Source organism: Meleagris gallopavo, chromosome 5, assembly GCF_905368555.1.
Source record: "Meleagris gallopavo chromosome 5, MGAL_WU_HG_1.1, whole genome shotgun sequence".
Classification (NCBI taxonomy): domain Eukaryota; kingdom Metazoa; phylum Chordata; class Aves; order Galliformes; family Phasianidae; genus Meleagris; species Meleagris gallopavo.
In genome coordinates, this window is record NC_139408.1 from 9,949,890 (window position 1) to 9,968,026 (window position 18,137).

The 18,137-nt window shown below is 41.5% G+C and overlaps 1 protein-coding gene across 2 annotated transcripts in view; it reads left to right on the forward strand.

Moving 5' to 3' along the window:
- Positions 1-1,249: 1,249 nt before the first annotated feature.
- PDE3B (phosphodiesterase 3B) overlaps positions 1,250-18,137 on the forward strand; it is a 75,899-nt gene continuing 59,011 nt past the window's right edge. The window contains exon 1 of one of the 2 annotated variants that reach the window (XM_085224193.1): positions 1,250-2,447. In XM_085224193.1, coding sequence (XP_085080319.1) covers positions 1,446-2,447 — 1,002 coding nt within the window. In that variant the 5' untranslated portion in view covers positions 1,250-1,445. The remainder of the gene's footprint in view (positions 2,448-18,137) is intronic. The other variant, XM_085224194.1, reaches the window with a different exon arrangement.

The following is an 18,137-nucleotide window of genomic DNA, read 5'->3' on the forward strand; positions in this document are numbered from 1 at the left end:
TAACTGTATAACTATCTGGTGGATTTAAATGTTAACATTAAAGGACATCCTGTGATCTACGAAGTTAATGTTATGAAAACAGTGTTCAATGTTTCTTCAGTGTTCAGCAGAACAACATTCAACAATACTCAGTTTGTTGGCTTGCTTTCTTCTCTAACCAAAACAAACAAACAAAGGCAAAGAGGAGATAGGAACTATAAGGGAAGAATTAGTCTGGGATGTGGAAGCCAATTTTTTTGGCCCAGTGTAAATCCATCTGCAATAGTTCTGATTCAGAAAATGCTAATGTCACAGTGAGCTGTGTTCAGGGTGGTAAGGGATCATATGGTGTCACATCTGGTACTCTTCTTTAGGCACCTTCTGCTGTTACAGCTGTATATGTGTGCATATGACATTCCTAAGAAGATCACAATGTCTGGTTACCTCTGGAATACATTTATAGCTGAATTCAATGGACTAGAAAAATGAAGGAGCTGTGGTAATGTCTCACCAAGGAAAACATCTACATCCATGTGCCCACCTGGCTGTGGGTGAAATGATGTCAATAACACGAGAATAAAAGCAAAGGCAGGGCTATCATCCCAAAAGGAAATCCACCTTCTCTTTCGGAATGCTGTTCTCTCTGTCATTCTCTGCACTGGAGGAGACCGAGGCAAAGAGCAGAAACTTCCTCTAATCCGACCTTGCTCTTCACGCGTTAAAAATAACGGTTCGTAGAACAACGCCACGCTTTGCAGCACGCACAAGCAACTTTCCCTCAGTCTCTAAAAGCAAACAAACAAAGACGAGAAGGGAAAACCCACACGCTCGGAGCCGAGCTCCCGTTTCCTCAGGGGCTCGGCCATTCGCCCCGTCCCGCGCGGCTGTCTCACAGCCCCGACGCCGCCGAGCCGCTCCGCACAGCCGGCAGCCGTTACCGCCCGCCCGCTCCGTCACCTCGTGGCGGACAGACGCCGCTGCACGCGCTCGGGGCGGGCGCGCGCGCGACTTCTCCCCCTCACCCAACCCCCCCTCCCACACACACACACACACACACTTCAACCCCGCCTCCCCTCCCTCCCCGCTTCCCGCGCGGCCGTTACCGCGTGGCACCTCGCGCGCGGCAGCTCGCGCGCAGCCGCTCGCGGGGCGCGTGCCGCCTCAGAGGCTTCCGCGCGCGCCGTGTGCAGCGCGTGGGGGGAGGCGGGTTGGGGCCGTACCCCGCCGACGGACCGCTCCTCCGGTGAGCGCTGGGAGGCGACAGCGAGCTCCTCCCGCCGGATCCGTTCGGGGGAGAGCGAGCCGAGCGGCCAGACTTTTACCTTTTCTCTCTTTTCCCGTCGCTCCCCACCATGCTCCGGACGCCGCCGCCCGCGGAGCAGAAGCCGCGGCTCGGTCCGGCGCCCCTCTCCTGAGGCGATGCGGGAGGCGCCGGCGGGACGGAGCTAGAGAGACCCCCGACCGCCATGCGGGAAGAGAGAGAAGCGGCCGCCTCCGTCTCCCGCCGCGGCCCCGGCAAGCCGCCGCCGCACCGCCCGCAGCCGGACGGCGCGGGGCCGCCACCGCCGCCCTCCCCGGCGCCGCCCGAGAGCCTCCGGAACGGCTACGTGCGGGGCTGCGCGACCCCGCCGCGCCGGGACCCCCCGGAGAGCGTCCCGACCCCGCCGCTCTGCCCCGGCGCCGCCGCCGCCTCCTCCTCTCGCCGGGCGCTGCTCAGCCTGGGCGCCCTGGTCGCCGTCGCCCTCTCGCTTCTGGCCTTCCCCGGCCGGGGCAGCACCGGCCCGCAGGACGGCGGCGGTTGGCGGAGCCCCCGGGCGCTGCACGCCTTGCTGAGCCTCTCCCGCTGCCTCAGCCCGCTCTTCAGCATCGCCTGCGCCTTCTTCTTCCTCACCTGCCGCCTGGCCCGCGGGGAGCGCGGCGCGACGCGCTGGTGGCTGCTGGCGCTGCCTGTCTGCTGTTACTCGGGGGACCTGGTGGCGCTGCGGTGGCTGCCGCCCGCGCAGGGGCGCGGTGAGGAGCCCCTCGCCCCCGGCGAGCCGCGGCTAGCGGCGGGCAGGCTGCTGGCCGCGCTTGGCTCGGTGGCGGCGCTCATCCTGCTGCGGAGCTCCGCGGGGCTCCGCCGCAGCCTGCTCGTCCTGCTCTTCTCCGGCGCGGTGTGGCTGGTGTCTCTGACCGGTCTCCAGCCGCTGCCCCCGGCCCTCCGGCCGCTGCTGGCGGGCTCGGTGGGGGTGGCGGGCTGCCTGCTGGCTCTTCGCGGCGCCGAGCGCGGCATCTTCCCGGCTCGGGGCCGGGCGGTGCCCCGGCAGCACCAGCCGCAGCCCCGGCTGCCCGGCGCGGAGGACAAAGTGCCTGCGGTCAGACCCCGGCGGAGGTCGAGCTGCGTGTCCCTGGGGGAAGCTTCGGGCAGCTACTACGGCAGCAGCAAGATGTTCAGGAGACCCTCGTTGCCTTGCATCTCCAGAGAGCAGGTAGGTGGCTCCGGAACTCCGGCGGGGAGAAAGTTTGAGAGCGGCGAGCGGCGAGCGCCGCTCGCTCTCCCGGCTCCTGTAGGTGTGTGTGCGGAGTGTCTGTTGTCACACCGCTCTTACACACAGAGGGAAACGCTCGCTCCTCAGAGTCTGTTGACTCCTCAATTCGGCTCTGCAGGATCGGTGCAATCCTTGCGGGATGCACGGAAGCTAAATCGTTCCGATGCGTGCGACAGGACGGAAGGCTCGCTCGCTTTTCATACGGATTAAATGCTAAAATCTAACCCTTCTTGCTATCGGCCACCTTGTTTCTTTCCCAAAGCCCACCTCCTCTGCTCCTGGCAAATGTCACGAGACAAAGCCTTGCTGGCTGCTCTCTCCTCCGCTTCTTCTCGCTCTCTATCGACAGAAAGACTGCCAAGTGCTAAAGGAGAACTCGGGTTTGGAGGGATATTATTTACCAGTTTGGGACAGTGTTTGAGTGGCAGGCTCCTCCTGCCTCGCAGATTACCGTCTCTGTTTCTCTGGTCTCCTCTTCAACCATCTCTCCCTCACTCCAAATAAATTACCATTAGGTTTGAGCTGATTGAACTCAAGAAACTTCTTTTTACCTCAGAGAGAGCTGTTCAGTAGAGTCTGGAAAGATGCCCGAAACATTCAGTTTTCTTGAATGGAACTCTGTTGGTTTCTGCCTCCTGGAAAACTTGTCAATGAGTCCTGTTTTTTTTTTTTTTTTTTTTTTTTTTTTTCCCAGAGCAACCCCCATGTGGGGCAGTTGGTTTATATTTGGTAGGTGGCACATGAGCTGGGTGTAAGCGGCCCAGCTCTACTGGAGCAGACAGTTGACCCCGTGCTGGAGGAGCGTGGGGGCATTGGGAATGAATGACAAGTGCCCAGCTTCTGTGAAGGGATTGTTGCCGCAAAACCCCCCATCTGTTAGTGCAATGGCTGAAATTCATGAATGCCAAATGAAATGTTCTAACTTTGCTTTGTCGTGCGTTCCATAATGCGCTTCTTGTGATGTGAAATAGGTCGGAGGAAATACGAGGCAAATCTGAAACAGTGCAGTGGTTTGCGAGCATTTCTTTCTCTCTATTGCATTTACGCAATAGAATAATACAGCAGTAATTGTTCTGTGCATGAAAGGTTCAAATGCCAGTCTGCTGGAACAAGCGTCAGAAGGTTGAAATTATCAAGTGCAGACAATGAGACAAACGTTAAAATATTGTAACAGCAGTTAAGATATGTGGGGAATATTGTACAATAGTTTACTTTCTCTGCTCCCTTCCCTTCTAGATAGGAAATGCTCTCTGCTTGTGTCGTGTTTGTCTACAATATAAGAAACACAGAAAATGCAGTAACAGCTTTCATTAACTTTTCTAGATGATAAAAGATATTTGTTTTTATTCAACTGATTAAGTGCTTCCTTTGATATTCAGTTCACTTCCCATAAAATATGTATATATTTCAAGTTAAGACATTTAGTATTCTTTAAGTAACATCATAAACGTCAACCTAACTAAATGCCTGGAATTTATTGGCAGTACTTAAATCATACATGTTCATAGTAAAACGCAACTGCTTGGTAGACTTCCAGAATTTGATATCTTCATTATCACTAGAAGTGAACAGTAACAACAAAGAGATCTGAAGTTCTTTATTTTCCTCATAAAGTCTATTACACCTTACAGTAAATATTTGTGCTTTATTAGCCATGATTTAAATTGCATTCAGAGATACATGTTCCAGGCGGTGTTTTATGAGGGATTTTTATGAGGACGATGCAGGTGAAATACTCTGTTCTCATGTTTGATTTGGAGAGATATCAGACATTGCAGAGCTGATAAAGTGTCAGCTGCTGGGGCTGGGGGTGACACGAGGAAGGAAGCCTATGGTCTGTGAGTGTATTTGACCAAACACTGTGAGGTCTTTATGTTGTTTCCTTGAAACGGGAGGAATATATGCACTTAATGCTCTTCAGAGGAGCATTAATTATGTGAACTTTCTTGAAAGATTGACTGCATGTTTTGTAGATGTTTAGACAATATTGCAAGGCTTCTTTTTCAATATTAATATTGTAAGATAGTGAATTTAATAAGGACTGCTATGAAGGTCAGTGGAGTATGAGGAATGTGCTGCTGGAAGTTTGCTGTGTCAGGAGTACTTATAATGACAATATTAGCTTAGCTGTCATTCAGTTTGGTGCATTTTATACAATTACTTATGCACATTGCACCCCTACAAGCAGGTATATGTAAGAACAAAAAAAGGCAGATGTAGATTTTAGTTACTTGCTGGGGGGAAAAAAGGGATTGCTGGTATTAACATTAAGTTTTCAGTTACTTGTTGAATTGAAATTATGCCCAACTCTGTTAAGTACCATGAGAAAAGAAGTAGAGTGTGCTGACTTTCCCCCCTCCTCCCCCCCCCCAAGAATAAGCTTAAACCAACAATTCTAGGGGATCTTTCTGTGTGGAGAGTAGAGGGAGAGGGGGCAATTCCAGATGTGCACAGCCAATAGTGTTCACACAGTAGAGTGTGGAGTCAAGTGGAGCTGTCACTGTTTTCTGAGGGTAGAGGTAGGAAGAGGCCCTGTGAGCATGATCCTACAAGTGCTTTCTGATTTGAGGAATGTGTTTCTCAAATTTGGATTTCTGTTTTTTTTGTTTGTCAGCAGGTAGCAACAGTCGATAATTATCGTTGTTCTTACCTGTTCCATGAACATCCGTGCTTTGCTGTCAAAATCTAATTCCTGCCATGTGTGCTTTTTTTCTGCTGTATGTGTGGCTAGTGATGTAGTTTGGTGGGTGGAGGAAAAGAGTCTTGAATAGGTTTTATCCTTGAAATTTCATGCTAGTATACTTAAAATGCCATTTTCAAATGTACAGATAGTAATATGTGTAGAACAGAAGGAAGTAAATTAAGGCTAAAAAGCATGCAAGCACGATGTCTTTTTGAGCTCTACTATATTAACAGGGAAAATTAATGGAAATTCATGTGATTTTAGCAGTAAACAGGCTTTTTTGTTTCCTTTTTTCAGTATTCATCCTGGGCCAATTGATGACTCGTTTAGCAGTACAACTGCAGTATTGATTGCAATTACAAATGCTGTGCAGACAATGTTTTGACTAAATGTTTTAATTACATGCTAATGTTAGCTGTACATACTGCTATCAAAGGGGTTGCCTGCATTGGCTGGTGAATACTTACTACAACATTTCTTAATGTACTTTTTTGTTTGTTGTTGCTTCTTGAAAGCTGGATCACTACTGGGACTCTAAAGGGTGTTGGTCAGATCTTATAATCTTTGTCTTGAAAAATACTGTAGTGTAAAACATTCTTTTTACATCCTTGTGAATGTGTATATGAGAGCGTGTAACTACATGTAGGACATGTGATTCTAAAATGTCTATTTGTCTTTACTAAAAGAATAGGCCTTTCAAATTATGTGCGTGGGACACATGTCCAAAACAACCTGGAAATAGAGCTAGGTTTTTTGTTCATTTTGCTTTTTAAAATTTCCTAGCTATCTGACTAGGTTCAAATAAGTAGTAAAGCTGAGGTGTTAATGGATAAAAACTTCCATGCTGTGCTCTGTCAGTTAAAGGCAGAGTTGTCTCATGTTTAGGCTGGTAGATTGACCACCACGTCTTGCCAACTTCCATTTGTAGCTATCTTATGCCTTTTATCTTGTACCCTCTGAGCATCAAGTCTTATCTTGTACCCTAGGAAGATCAAGACTTGATTTAGAGAGTCTAAAATGTAGATTTAACTTTAAATTAATGCAGTTTAATTAGACACATAAAAACTGTCTGTTTCCTGTTTTTAAAACAAATTGTATTTTTCCTTAACTGCTGAGGCAATTAGTTTCCTAGGGCAGAAGATATCTGTTAATAGGTATGTTACATTGCCTTAAAGTTTTCAAGTTCTGATACAGTTTCTAGGTTTGCAGCCTAGAAAGATGAAATGTATCTCTTCTTCTATGCATCTGAGATGATGAGCTCTTTACAATGTTCATCTTTTCACCACTTTTTCCGTAGTGGTGGTTGTGGTGACTCTTACCACAAGTGTACCTGCAGGCAAAGCTTTGTTTCTGTTGTTCTCTGTACCTCTTGGGTTTTTATTGGTCATCTCTTTGGGTAGGGGGTGGAAATCAAGGTAGAAATGAGTCTCTGTTTAGCTATGAATGCAATCAACTTCGATAGAATGCAGCTGAGTGTTGGAAATGCACAATTACAGTGAGTGCTCCATGAAGGGACAGTCATGGAAGACAATTTTTGCAACTATTACTTTGGATGAGTAAGATTGTTTCTGTCTGGCTCTTTCTGGCCTTGGCAAAATGTTTTGTGCCAGGCAAAATGAGAAGGCTTCGTAAGAGTTGCATCCTTTTTTTTTTTTTTTTTAATTCTTTTTTTTTTTTCCTTCTCCATTCTGAAGTTTCTTAGAGTATCTTCAAGTTTCTAGAAGTATCACACCAGAAAGAAAGGATCATTTGAGCAGTCTGCCTGTAGAGACCTATATCGGAGCTTAAGATGCTGTCCCTATGGCAGTGATCACCAGAACAGTAATGCGGCTCACAGAGACTAACAAAGAATGCTGGGAGTGTGGTTAAGAAGACCGATGGCTGTTAAGAGCTCTGTTAGCTAACTGTAGGGTAAGCTGGTTTTTAGATATCCAGAATTGGATGGCAGTTTGCTTTGGACAGAAATAGCACGCTAAAAGCAGGGAAATGTGTTTGTAACTTGTCAGTGTAGCAAATTAGCTTGACTGTTTCTGCAGGTGTGATTTCCTGAGGACAAGATATAAAGAGAAACGAATGAAAGTGAAGACATCTGCTGAGGAAACACTGGAGAAATCTGGGGGAAGTATTGCAGGTGGTGTGTTACAGGAGTGACCAGAATGCCAGTGGGAAAGAAGTTTGTAAGAACTGAGTTATCAACTGTGTGAAAGGGAACCAACAGGATACATTGATAAAACATTGGTTTTCAGCTTTGACAAGAAAGCTATTTTAAACTTATGCAAGAAAATGATAGAGATGTGGAATAATAAGTTCTCAGAAGAATCTCTAGAATGGCAAAAAAAAAAAAAAAAAGAAAAGAAAAAAAAGAAAAAAAAAGGATGGTTTCCATCCTCATGAACAGTGCATTCTGTGAGGTTAAATATGAAAGGAGTGAGAATAACAAGGTGTCAGGTATATTTAACAGAGGAAAAGACAATTCCTGTTGAGTTGCATGCTATTTGTGCATGTATGTGCCTGGCAGTACCATCCTAATGAAGGAATGTGACCAATCAAACTGATTGAATGCTATGGCCTTAGAAGTTTCAAAGATATGAAATTCCACTGAGCTTTGTGAAAAAAGATGAGTGGGAAGACCCGATGGAATATGCTGTGACATACTGCAAGTCCATAGTGGGAGCTGTTCTCCATAGTAGAATCTCACCTGTTTTGCTAGAATAAAACTGTGGGGAGAGAGCTGAAATGACTTGTTAAGGTGAGAGCTGGGGGAAAACAATTCTTAGCAAGATGAAAAGACAACAGAATATCTTTTAATGGGGAATAAGAGTAACGGGACTTTTTGGCAACTCAGTAGAGAGAATGGAAGTCTGGAGGGTAATTGAGGTCTTGGACTGGATAAGAAGGACTTCTCAATAAATGAGTGAATGATAGTGGACAATTAAATGCATTGATCACTTTAGGACACATTGGAAGTTAAGGAATACTTGAGTCTTCCAAACAGACAGGAATCACGAATAGCAATAAATTAGAAGTGATAGGATATTGTGATCCATCAACTTATTTGGCAAGGGAAAGCATGATAAAAGCAGATTGGAGAGATCCTACTTAAGCAAGAGTGAGTTAAATGAGTGGTGTTTGGGTGAGGGAGAGAAAAAAGTGTCCTAAGAACTAGGTACTCCACGAAAAGAATGACTGCTGATATAAAATTGTAGCTTATGGATCAGGCTAATATTTGAAAAACAATCAGTTGTTTTGTGAAAGCATATACATAAGTTGATCCAAAAGTAATGCCTCCTGCTTATTTCCATGGAAACTACAACAGCTAAGAAGAGCACAATAACACTGAATGATAGAGCAAATTCTCTACAAAACATCAGTTTTTTAACATAGTCATCACCATTAGCTATGCTTTTTCCCCAATGATGAACAAGAGCCTGCATGCCGTGCTCATAAAAATCTGTACCAGTGGAAGTGACCCATTGTCATCACTGCTGAAATGCATCACTCACCACCTCACTGTGCTCACATCCATTGTTTGGTCTCCATAAACATTCAGCAAATCTCAGTGGGTGCAGATTGTTTCTGCACGAAGGAATTTGCTGGTAAACCACTGCTTCATCTGTGCTTCCATGTCAGATGCCATTTTGCCAGACTGCCCTTCTGCTGCCATCTGTCACGCAGCAACAACATGTAACAGAACGTAGGTGGGAAGGTTCAGCCTCTACTGCCATACCACCAACATCTGCCTCTGACAACGTGGGCCAACATAATAAAATAGGAGGCATTACTTTCAGAGAAACCCTCATAATTCAAATCGAGGCAGCTGCCGTCTAGAAATTAGCGTTGGTATGTCTGGTTTTCTTTTAATTAACTGTCCCTGCTTTTTGCAGCTTATGTGTCTAGCCTCCTCCTTTGAGCAAATTCACAGGTGGAGGAACAGAAGAAGACACAGCCGAGAAATGATTTTTGTACATGCCTTCATTTATTTGGTAGTACAGCATTTATGAAATGCAGTGCTGCTATGTAGAACATTTTTTGTGTGCCAGTGCTAATCTCATTTTATACAAAAAGTGTGGAAAAAGCTGACAGATTTCCAATTAAATGGCCTTGAATATTAATCTTGTCAGGTTTAGTTACCCAGTTCTGATCTACCAGCCTTAACTAAATAATTAAGTTAAAGGGATATTTGCAGCAAATGTTTATTTGTTGTTCACTTGATAAACAAAAGGTTGTTTCATTGATTGTTAAAATATTTTTTTCCTTACGTACCTTCCTTTAAGATATTCTAGATACCATAGAAAATATACCATGTGAAGCTGCTTTGGATTTGTTTTTGAGAGATTGTCCCTCTTTTATGAAGGAGCAGCATGAATTAGCGAAATAGGTATATCCATGTTGGTAATGCTAACTGGAAAATATGCAGGTGGTTTAATTTGGGACGAGTACTTTCAGTGTGCCCAGACCACACAGCACTGCTCCCACCCCAGCAGAGTTGTACTGCAATCCTGTGTGACACATCTATTGTCATCACAGCTTTGTCTACAGAAGTGTGTAACACCAGGTCCTCTGGAAGTGAATGGATGTCACTTTGTGGAGAGGGTTTTTATCAGTTTTATTGAAATAACAGCTTAACAGTGAAACCTCGCATAGGCATCGTGGCGTTAGAGCCTCTCTTTTAACCTTCATTATTGATCATATTTTGTTTTCAATTAAACTCTTTTAACATGATGGCAGGCAAAATAAAGGCCTTAAAAAGGCATTTTACACTAGACTCACTGTCTGTATCTTTAGCATGATTTTTCTTCCAGTGTGGCCTAAAATTAAAGGCTTATATATGTATTTGGGAACTCTGGGGCTTTTTATTTTTCTTAGTTTAATATTATAAATTAAATTACAAATTATGTTCATTCTTATAAAAACCTTTTTCAAAATCCTGGTGGGTGAAACCTGTTTACCACATCAGGAATATAGCTATTTTGTGTCTGGTGGATTCTTTTAAAGGAATTCTAAATTTCTGAGTACTCTAGTACTGAGTACTCTAATTTCTGACTAGCAGTACTTTGGAAGAACTTATATCCTTTCTTGTGAATTGCTACTATGGATAAGGTTTTTTAATATTTGGTGATAAACACTGACCTCACTTCACACAGGAGATAATCTGTGTGGTGCCCACAGAGCCTTACAGAAGTGGGCAGCCTCTTAGCTGGGTTTGTAGCTCAGAGGGGACATGAACCAACTTCTTGTGAGCTTTCTCTGGGGCAGATACTAATCTCTGTATTTATAGGACGTCATTAATATTTAATAAAATTCAATGTCATACGTCTAGTTTAAAAATGCTAACTTTATAAGAAAAAAATATATTTGAGAAATCTTAAATAACTGTCTTGTGTATTGGCCATGGTAGCCTCTATTTCATTTGGTTTGCCATCTAAACACTGCGGTCTACTCACAGTATTTTTGATATTTATTCTTGTAGTTCTGTAACCCTACGTATTACCAGTCCAAAAGAATTATTCTCATTGCATAGACTGAACTTCAATTTCAGTTCATTTAGGCTGCTTTTTCTTAGATACAAGCAGTTCAGGTCCCACGTGTGTGAGCAGGAAATTTGTGTTAGAACCTGAAGGTGTGATTAGCACACTGAAAAAAGTTAAAGTCCTGCTGTGCCTGTGAAATACTGTCTGCTCTGCGTTGCCCTGCATGAATTGGCTTGGACTGAAGGAAGTAAAGGCACACCAGCACACCTTTGCCCTTAATTAGCTGGTACGTGTGAGAAGCAGTCTTTACTTTCCAGGGAAAGACAAGTGTTGATGTGGGTTACGTTGCTCCCATTGAGACTGTCCATACAGTAATGCCATGAAACAGAGATGTAGCCACTGTGAGTTGTTTGTAGCCTGGGGCAAACACACACACCTTAACGATTTGAGGGTCTTTGTTCATTCGAACATATCAATGTGGGATAGAGCAGTGTATTTCATATCCTAACTAGTAAACGCAAGCAACTTTGTTATCCGCTCCCTACATGCTCTCTTTCTGTCCTTTTATCAGCTAGCTCCATAGCATCCATTTGGGAACTACTGAGGTGTGCTTTGCAAGGAAATTTCAAATGAAAAAATAGAATTGCAATGAATTCCAATTGTTTGAACACATAGATGTTTGTCTAGACATCTTCTAGTTGTTGGGTGTTTTTGTAATAATAAAAAAGCTGAGTTACTTGGGATCTTTCCAATGATTAAAGAAATGCAGTGTGTATGTCTGTATGAAGTTAAAATGAGTGATTACCACGATGTGATAATAGATAACCGTGTGATGCTATGGCAAAACACAGTTGAAGATATGTTGAAGACAGTGAACTCATTTTATGTAGTATAGAAAAGTATTCATTAGATTTTATCTACAAGTTTCTTTTTTATTCATCATAGAAGAATGTTTCCATGCAATGATAATACCAAAAATCTATTTTTTCTTTCTATTTGGAGCTTCTGGTTGGACAAATTTGGTAAAGAAAGAAGATTTTGGAACAGCTGTTCTGTTAACCACCAGTATTTTTGTTGGTTTTAATTTCATTTATTATAACTGGCAGCACTTTTGTTAGATGACAAAGAACTTTTTAAAAAGCTTGAAAATAAGAGGTTTGTGTGTTATTTTATGAAACGTGTGTAAATTTTGAAAATAAGAAGGCAGGCAGTGGCTATTGCTTTTGAGTGTAGCCTGGGTTTTCAGACCCTTTGAGATGAAGGCTTTTGTATCAAAGACATCTGTAGAATGGTCCGAAGGAGAAGATAGTACTTCTGTCTCTGCAAAGGATAAAAATTATTCTTGTGGAGAATAAAAGTCAAAGCTAAGATACTCAGGTTTGAAAGCTGTTTTGTTAAAACCATGTAAAACTCTGTTTACATATTAAATTTATTTATGAATTGTGCCTGTTATTAAGCTCATTAAGGATAAAAATTCAAGACAAATTCATTTGGAATCTCATGTATTATCTGGAAATATGAAATTGGTATCCAGTTTTAATTAGTGCTCACAAAAGTGTTGCAGCTTTGGAAAAGATTCAAGCTGTGTTTCATATAATAAAGTGATGCAATTCAGAACTAACTACGAGTCAGTAAAACTTTAATAATTCACCTGTAACACTTCCCCACTGAGTAATAAAGGATATCATATAAATGATAAATAAAAATATATAATTAATAATATTTAATGTAATACAGAAAGTTAGCTTTATGTCATTTTCTTGTATGAGACTAACTGCTGTTAAAATTGCATTTCTAAAGGTTTGTCTTCTATCCTTGCCTTAACATTTACTTTGTTAGGAAGCTCCCTAGAGTCAGTGGAGCATTTTTTCTTTCAAGTGGAAGAGAACATGTGTTTTACATCATTTAAGGAATAGTGTGTGTGTGTGTGTGTGTGTGTGTAGTCTTTACTTGCTTAAAATTCACAGGCTTTAATATAATTTATAACTTTGACTCTCCAGTAGTAGGTGTTAACAACCTCAAATGAATGCATTCTTAAAATTCACATTTCTTCCACCTGTCTGATACTGGTCAGGCATGGTGTGCCTTTAGATGCTACCTCTGTATTTTAAATTCATTTTGCTTGAAAATACAAGAAAAGAATTTCCTAGAAAAAAATGATCAATCGGAAATGGCTTATTTGCTTGACTCTTTCTCAAAATACCATTTTTCTTTCTCTTTCCCTGTCTGTAACTGTTTTTAATTTTAACAATCATTTTAACACCTCTTCTTACCAGTGTGTTCTTTGTTCACTTTCTACGTATTACAAGACCAGTAACATAATTTTATCCAAAATTACAGATACTGTTCAACAAAGACAAAAGTAATGCTGACTTGAAAATATTTTTATTTTTTTGGAAACCTTTCAACCAAATTTTTTTTTTTTAAATCGTGTAGAACATTTGGTAATGCAATTTATTAAACAGAAGGATTAAATATTTCTTTGCACTTACAACAGTATTTCCAGAATCCCTTATGTGAATACTATGTTAAGTCCATAACTGAAAAATGATGCATATTTGGCCTGCGTTTAAAAAGGCATGTGTGTTTATTTCTGATGTACTTGTACAGACTGCACGCTTCGTGTTAATATCTTGCAATATCATAAAGATATTGTTGTTTTTTGTTGTTTTTGTTGTTGTTGTTCCTCTATTTCTGCAAACTAGATGTAAAGTATTCACCTGCTTCATTTTCTATAAACATAATTGCAAATTTGCCAAGTCTGAACTGTTAACACTCAGGTTTTTGTAGATGTGAGCTTATTCTTTTACTCTCAAAGAGAGACTGTACATTTTCAGCAGTTTCAAAGCTGAAAATAATCCTCCATTTACTTTGTAGATAGAGGGGACAAAGGTTCCATAAGTTTCTTTTGGAGAACAGTAAGCATTTAGGCATCTTGCTAATGTTTTGCCTAAATCTATTCTAAGCGAGCGAGGAAAGCGAAGTAGGAATAGCTTTGGCTCTAGTGCTGTAGCTGTAGCAGGAATAGCTGGCTGATTAGTGACAGTAGGGAATGAACTGTGCCTCAACAAATGATTACTGAACAACCCTTTGTTTCTGCTCCATTCAGAAACAAGGGGAAAGAATTAGAGGGTTTGTATCCTTCAAAGTATCTTCCTGCAGTGTTCTGCCCGATCTTTCCGATACTGACGTTTGTATCTGAATTTGAGCTGTTTCAATCCAATTATCACTTGGGTTGTAGCAGGATTAGTAAGAGAAAAGGAGTATTTCTTTCTTGATGTGTAGAGCTCTATTTGCCATGTATAGAAAGAACTCTGGCAACTAAATTAAACCAGACCTTTGCAGAATTTTTTTTTTAAAAGGAAATTCTGAACTTTATTTCTACTTTCTGAGTAATACTTTGGCTCAGCAAATCTTCTAGACTCCCAGCTGTGTCTCAGGTCTGCCTTTTAATTCCCATCAGCTCTGCTTCACTCTTTGAGATGCTCTGCAGTGATACCCCTGCAGATTTCAGGAAAAGGGGTAAGCCAAGAAAAGCCAGAGTCAATAGCTGTGACTTCCCTATGTTTGCCTCTTCTCAAGTGTCATTTGGGAGGTTATTCAGCTTGGTGGACAGAGCTATATTTTTTTCTTGTGTCCCAGGCAAAGCATAGCAGGAGACAGAGCTGGGGTGTATCTCACAGTGGTACATTCTGTAGCTGGGAGACTGCTGTAAAGCACGTAACAGTTCTGACTGTAGCAGAAGTGTGTTTGATCTTTGGTATTTGGATAAACTCCCAAATGTATCACAAGGCTCGCGGAGGCCAACCTTCCCTGCAGGATGGCCTTGTTATATATCAATTAAATAAAGGAAACAACTAAGTTGTTTGGTGCCTATTTAGGTATGAGTAAATTTTTACGCCCTCTGAGAGAACTTTCTGTGAATGTTTCTTTGCTATCTAATTCATATAGCTAAAAATTCCCTTTCTCAAAGTTAACCTGAGCAACCATTAGTTAATTTTGTACAATCTTCCTGAACCTTGAATCCCATAACATGCATGAAAACCATCATGCAGCCACCACAAAAACTATACCATAAAGGACCAAGGAAAGGAAATTGCTATCAACATTTCTCAGTCTAGAGATGAGATTTTTTTCATTTGCCCCTGGTCCATCTTTGAATAGAGCTGAAATCTTTTGGATCCCAGGGTAATGTTATTCTTGTTGGTACCTGCTGGCCTGCATCCTTCTTTAGCTATTTTTCCACTCAGTTGAAGAAAACTCTCTCTTGGTGAAAAAAAATATTTATTTCCCTATAGTCATAAATTTATTCTGCCTTCCTTGGTGCTGTTCCATTGGTGCTGGAACAACAGAGTGAAAAGGAGTGCAGGAGTATAGGAAGCATCTAAAAAGAGATGCAGTGGAAGACTATATTAATAGAGTAGAAAATGCTGCTGTCTAAAACATCTCCATTTAAAGAAACACATCACTGAGAGGCTAGAAAGTAGTTAATTGCTAACTGAGCATGAGCGCTGATTATATCATGTAAATATGGTAGTCTTTTTGTTTCTTGTTTTCTAGATAAGTATAGTTGCCAGTGCATAGCAATATACTGGGTGGTTTTTTTTGTTTTTTTTTTTTTTGAGTTTTGTATTAGTGTACATTTGCCTGTACACCTGGAGTTTGTTTTTTTTTTTTTTTTTACCCCAATGCTTTTGTTTTCTTTCATAGTAAGACTAAGTTGTGACACTAGATTTGAGCAAGAAGGCCTCCCAAGAAACCAGAAAAGCCATGATGCATTTGGAAGATTTAGGCTATATCCTTTCATTGGAAAACCAGGACTAGAGTTCTTTTTAGAGCAGTGAGCTGTTCTAACATGATATAAACCAACCTGGCTTTGCTGGGGGAGTGAGGAGGAAGAGGTGAGCAAAATAATCACTAGCATTGTCTTCTTCCTGCACCTTCAGCTTTTTGATATCTTTCTGACCACTGCAGAGAACTAGATGCTCTGATAGGTTATTTTGTTGGCTGTCATCTCCAGAATGCTTTGGGGGGGTTTCACACTTAACACTGCACTGGATAGATCAGTTGGTGAAGGTGAGACCTTTTTTTTGTCAGCAATTTCATGTGCATTTTGCTTTTGTGAAGCACTGCCCAGGGTTTTTTTTACAAAAACAATGACCTTTATCTTTCCTTTTTTTGCTTCCTTTGTGCCCTGTGATTATTCCACAATGCTGAAAAAATAGTTAAGTTTTGCACCAGATAAACACTGATGTTAGCACTGATGTTAGAGTTCTATGCTGGAAACAGTTTGTTGCATGTTTATTCCTGTCATGAAATAGTCAAATTCACACTTAAAAGGGATTCCTGAAATTGTCCACACTGTTTTGTGCAATACATTGTCAGTCCAGTGCACATGCTCTTTGATTATCATTTAATCCTAAAATTATCATTATTAATTTGCTCTAGAACCCACAGTTCCTCTGGAAGAAATGATCAGTAAAGGAATTGTAAAATTATTATCAGAGGAACAGATAATTGGATGTTTTACGTAAAATCTGCAGGTGTTTGAGCTTTTTACGTTTGAATGAGCAGAGGCTCTTAGCAGTGTTCCTGCATTTATGTTTTAAATGCAAATTAGAAGAGAAATTATGAACTTTTATTTAAGGTTGTTTTCTTTTTCATGTCTTTTTTTTTTTTTTTCTCAATTCAAAAGAGAACACAGCTTAGGCAGGCTGTGCAGAAGTGTGAGAAAGTTAAGAATGCGTTTATAAAACATTTCTATACGAGTTGATTTCCAGATACGATAGGTTAACCATAAAGCTGTTAACCAAGGGTTAAGCTCAGTATGTTTCTCTGGCTGCCGAGTGAAACAGGATGCAGTGACTACATTGTCAGACTGCTGGTGTGAGTGCAAACAGATGAGGAAATGCTGGATCAGGCACTTCAGCAACTTGGGCTGTTACCGAGGAAACCGTTTGCGTCATACTTGCCAGCAATTAGCTTACAGTTCTTTTATTTTTGATAGTGTTGCAAGCTGAACTTGACTGTTACAAAGGAAAAGGCTGCCTTCATCTCCAACTGTTAGGTTGTGGCTGGGCTGTGGCTGGCGCTTGTGAGAATTTGTGAGTGTAACTTGGGATAAACTGCAGTTATTTCAACTCTCCAGCCCGCTGCTGCAAATAAGATTGAGTTGCCCTTGGTTCTGACAATGTGCAATCACATTTTTTCTTTTCTGAGCAACTGATCATTCCTAGTTAATGAAATTAAGCGCTGCACAGGTTTCACCAATGCTTCAGGTTTCCCCACCTTGTCTAGCAGTTGCGTGTACAGAAATGTTACATATCCATTTTGAAAACTGTTGTTTTCGTATTACTCGAGGCTTAACCTCTGAAGGGAAAGATTCTCTTCCTAATTATATATATTTTTCCTGTATTGATGAAACTTCAGCAACTTTCAGTGTTACCTAATTACTGATTTAAACCAGTGAGTGTTGCAAACAGTGTGTGTTTTGTCTCAGAAAATCATCATTCCTTCTGCATTTTGCTTAAACTGTGAACGAAGTCACAGTGGCTTATGTGGTTTAATATTGATGTATGTTTTTAATATGGGAATTGCCCTATGGCTGCCTATGGGAAGTTAGTTTTTAGAGGAAAATCAGGCAGTGAGAAGCAGGTTAAGCCAAGAATATTTGTTGCTGTCTTTACCTTTCTGTTTTTGTTATGTGAATAAACAAACTGCTGTTAATAGTATGTAGTTGCAGGCTAAACCTGTTCAGATGTCTAGCACACAGTACACATGTTCCTGTGTTTGTATTAAGCTTAATAAGTTATTATCTTTTTCATCTTTGAGCACTAGGATTTTCAATTTACTTTGGAAGAAGCTGTCCAATTTTTTTTTTTTTAAAGAAAGGTGGTTTTTTTTTTTTCTTTTTTTTTTTTTTCCCATAATAGTGACAGACAATCACCTGGAGCTGTATCTGAAGTCTATAGGCAAAGCTGCTTTAAAAACAAACAAGTAGGAGAACTTAAATGAGAGGCATGGAAAGATTGCTGTGGGTACCTCTGGTTCTGCACAGTTGTGGTAGATTAGATTAACTTGTCCACGAAAGTCTAGCAGCCTGTGTTTTGGGGGGCATTTTTTGCACTGTATACAAATGTTGTCTCTACTTAGCTGGCCGTTTGGATTGCATTGCACGCTGCTATTGGTCTACCTGCACTGAGATCTTTCTATGGGATTACCTTTGTTGTAGTGTTATAAAAATATTTGGGGCGGGTGGAGTTGGCTGAAGCACTGAGATGCTGTTCCAAAGGAAGAATGAATGCTTTTGCTATTAGTTTGAAATGGTTTCACTGACTTGTCCAGCCTCACTAACATATGTTGTTGTGTGTGGCCGTTGCTTTATTTGGTGTGCATTCACCGTATCTCCACCTCAAGTTAGAAAGTTTTACCATTCAGGGCAGTGAGTACTGGGGTTTAAATCTGTAGTTAACAAAT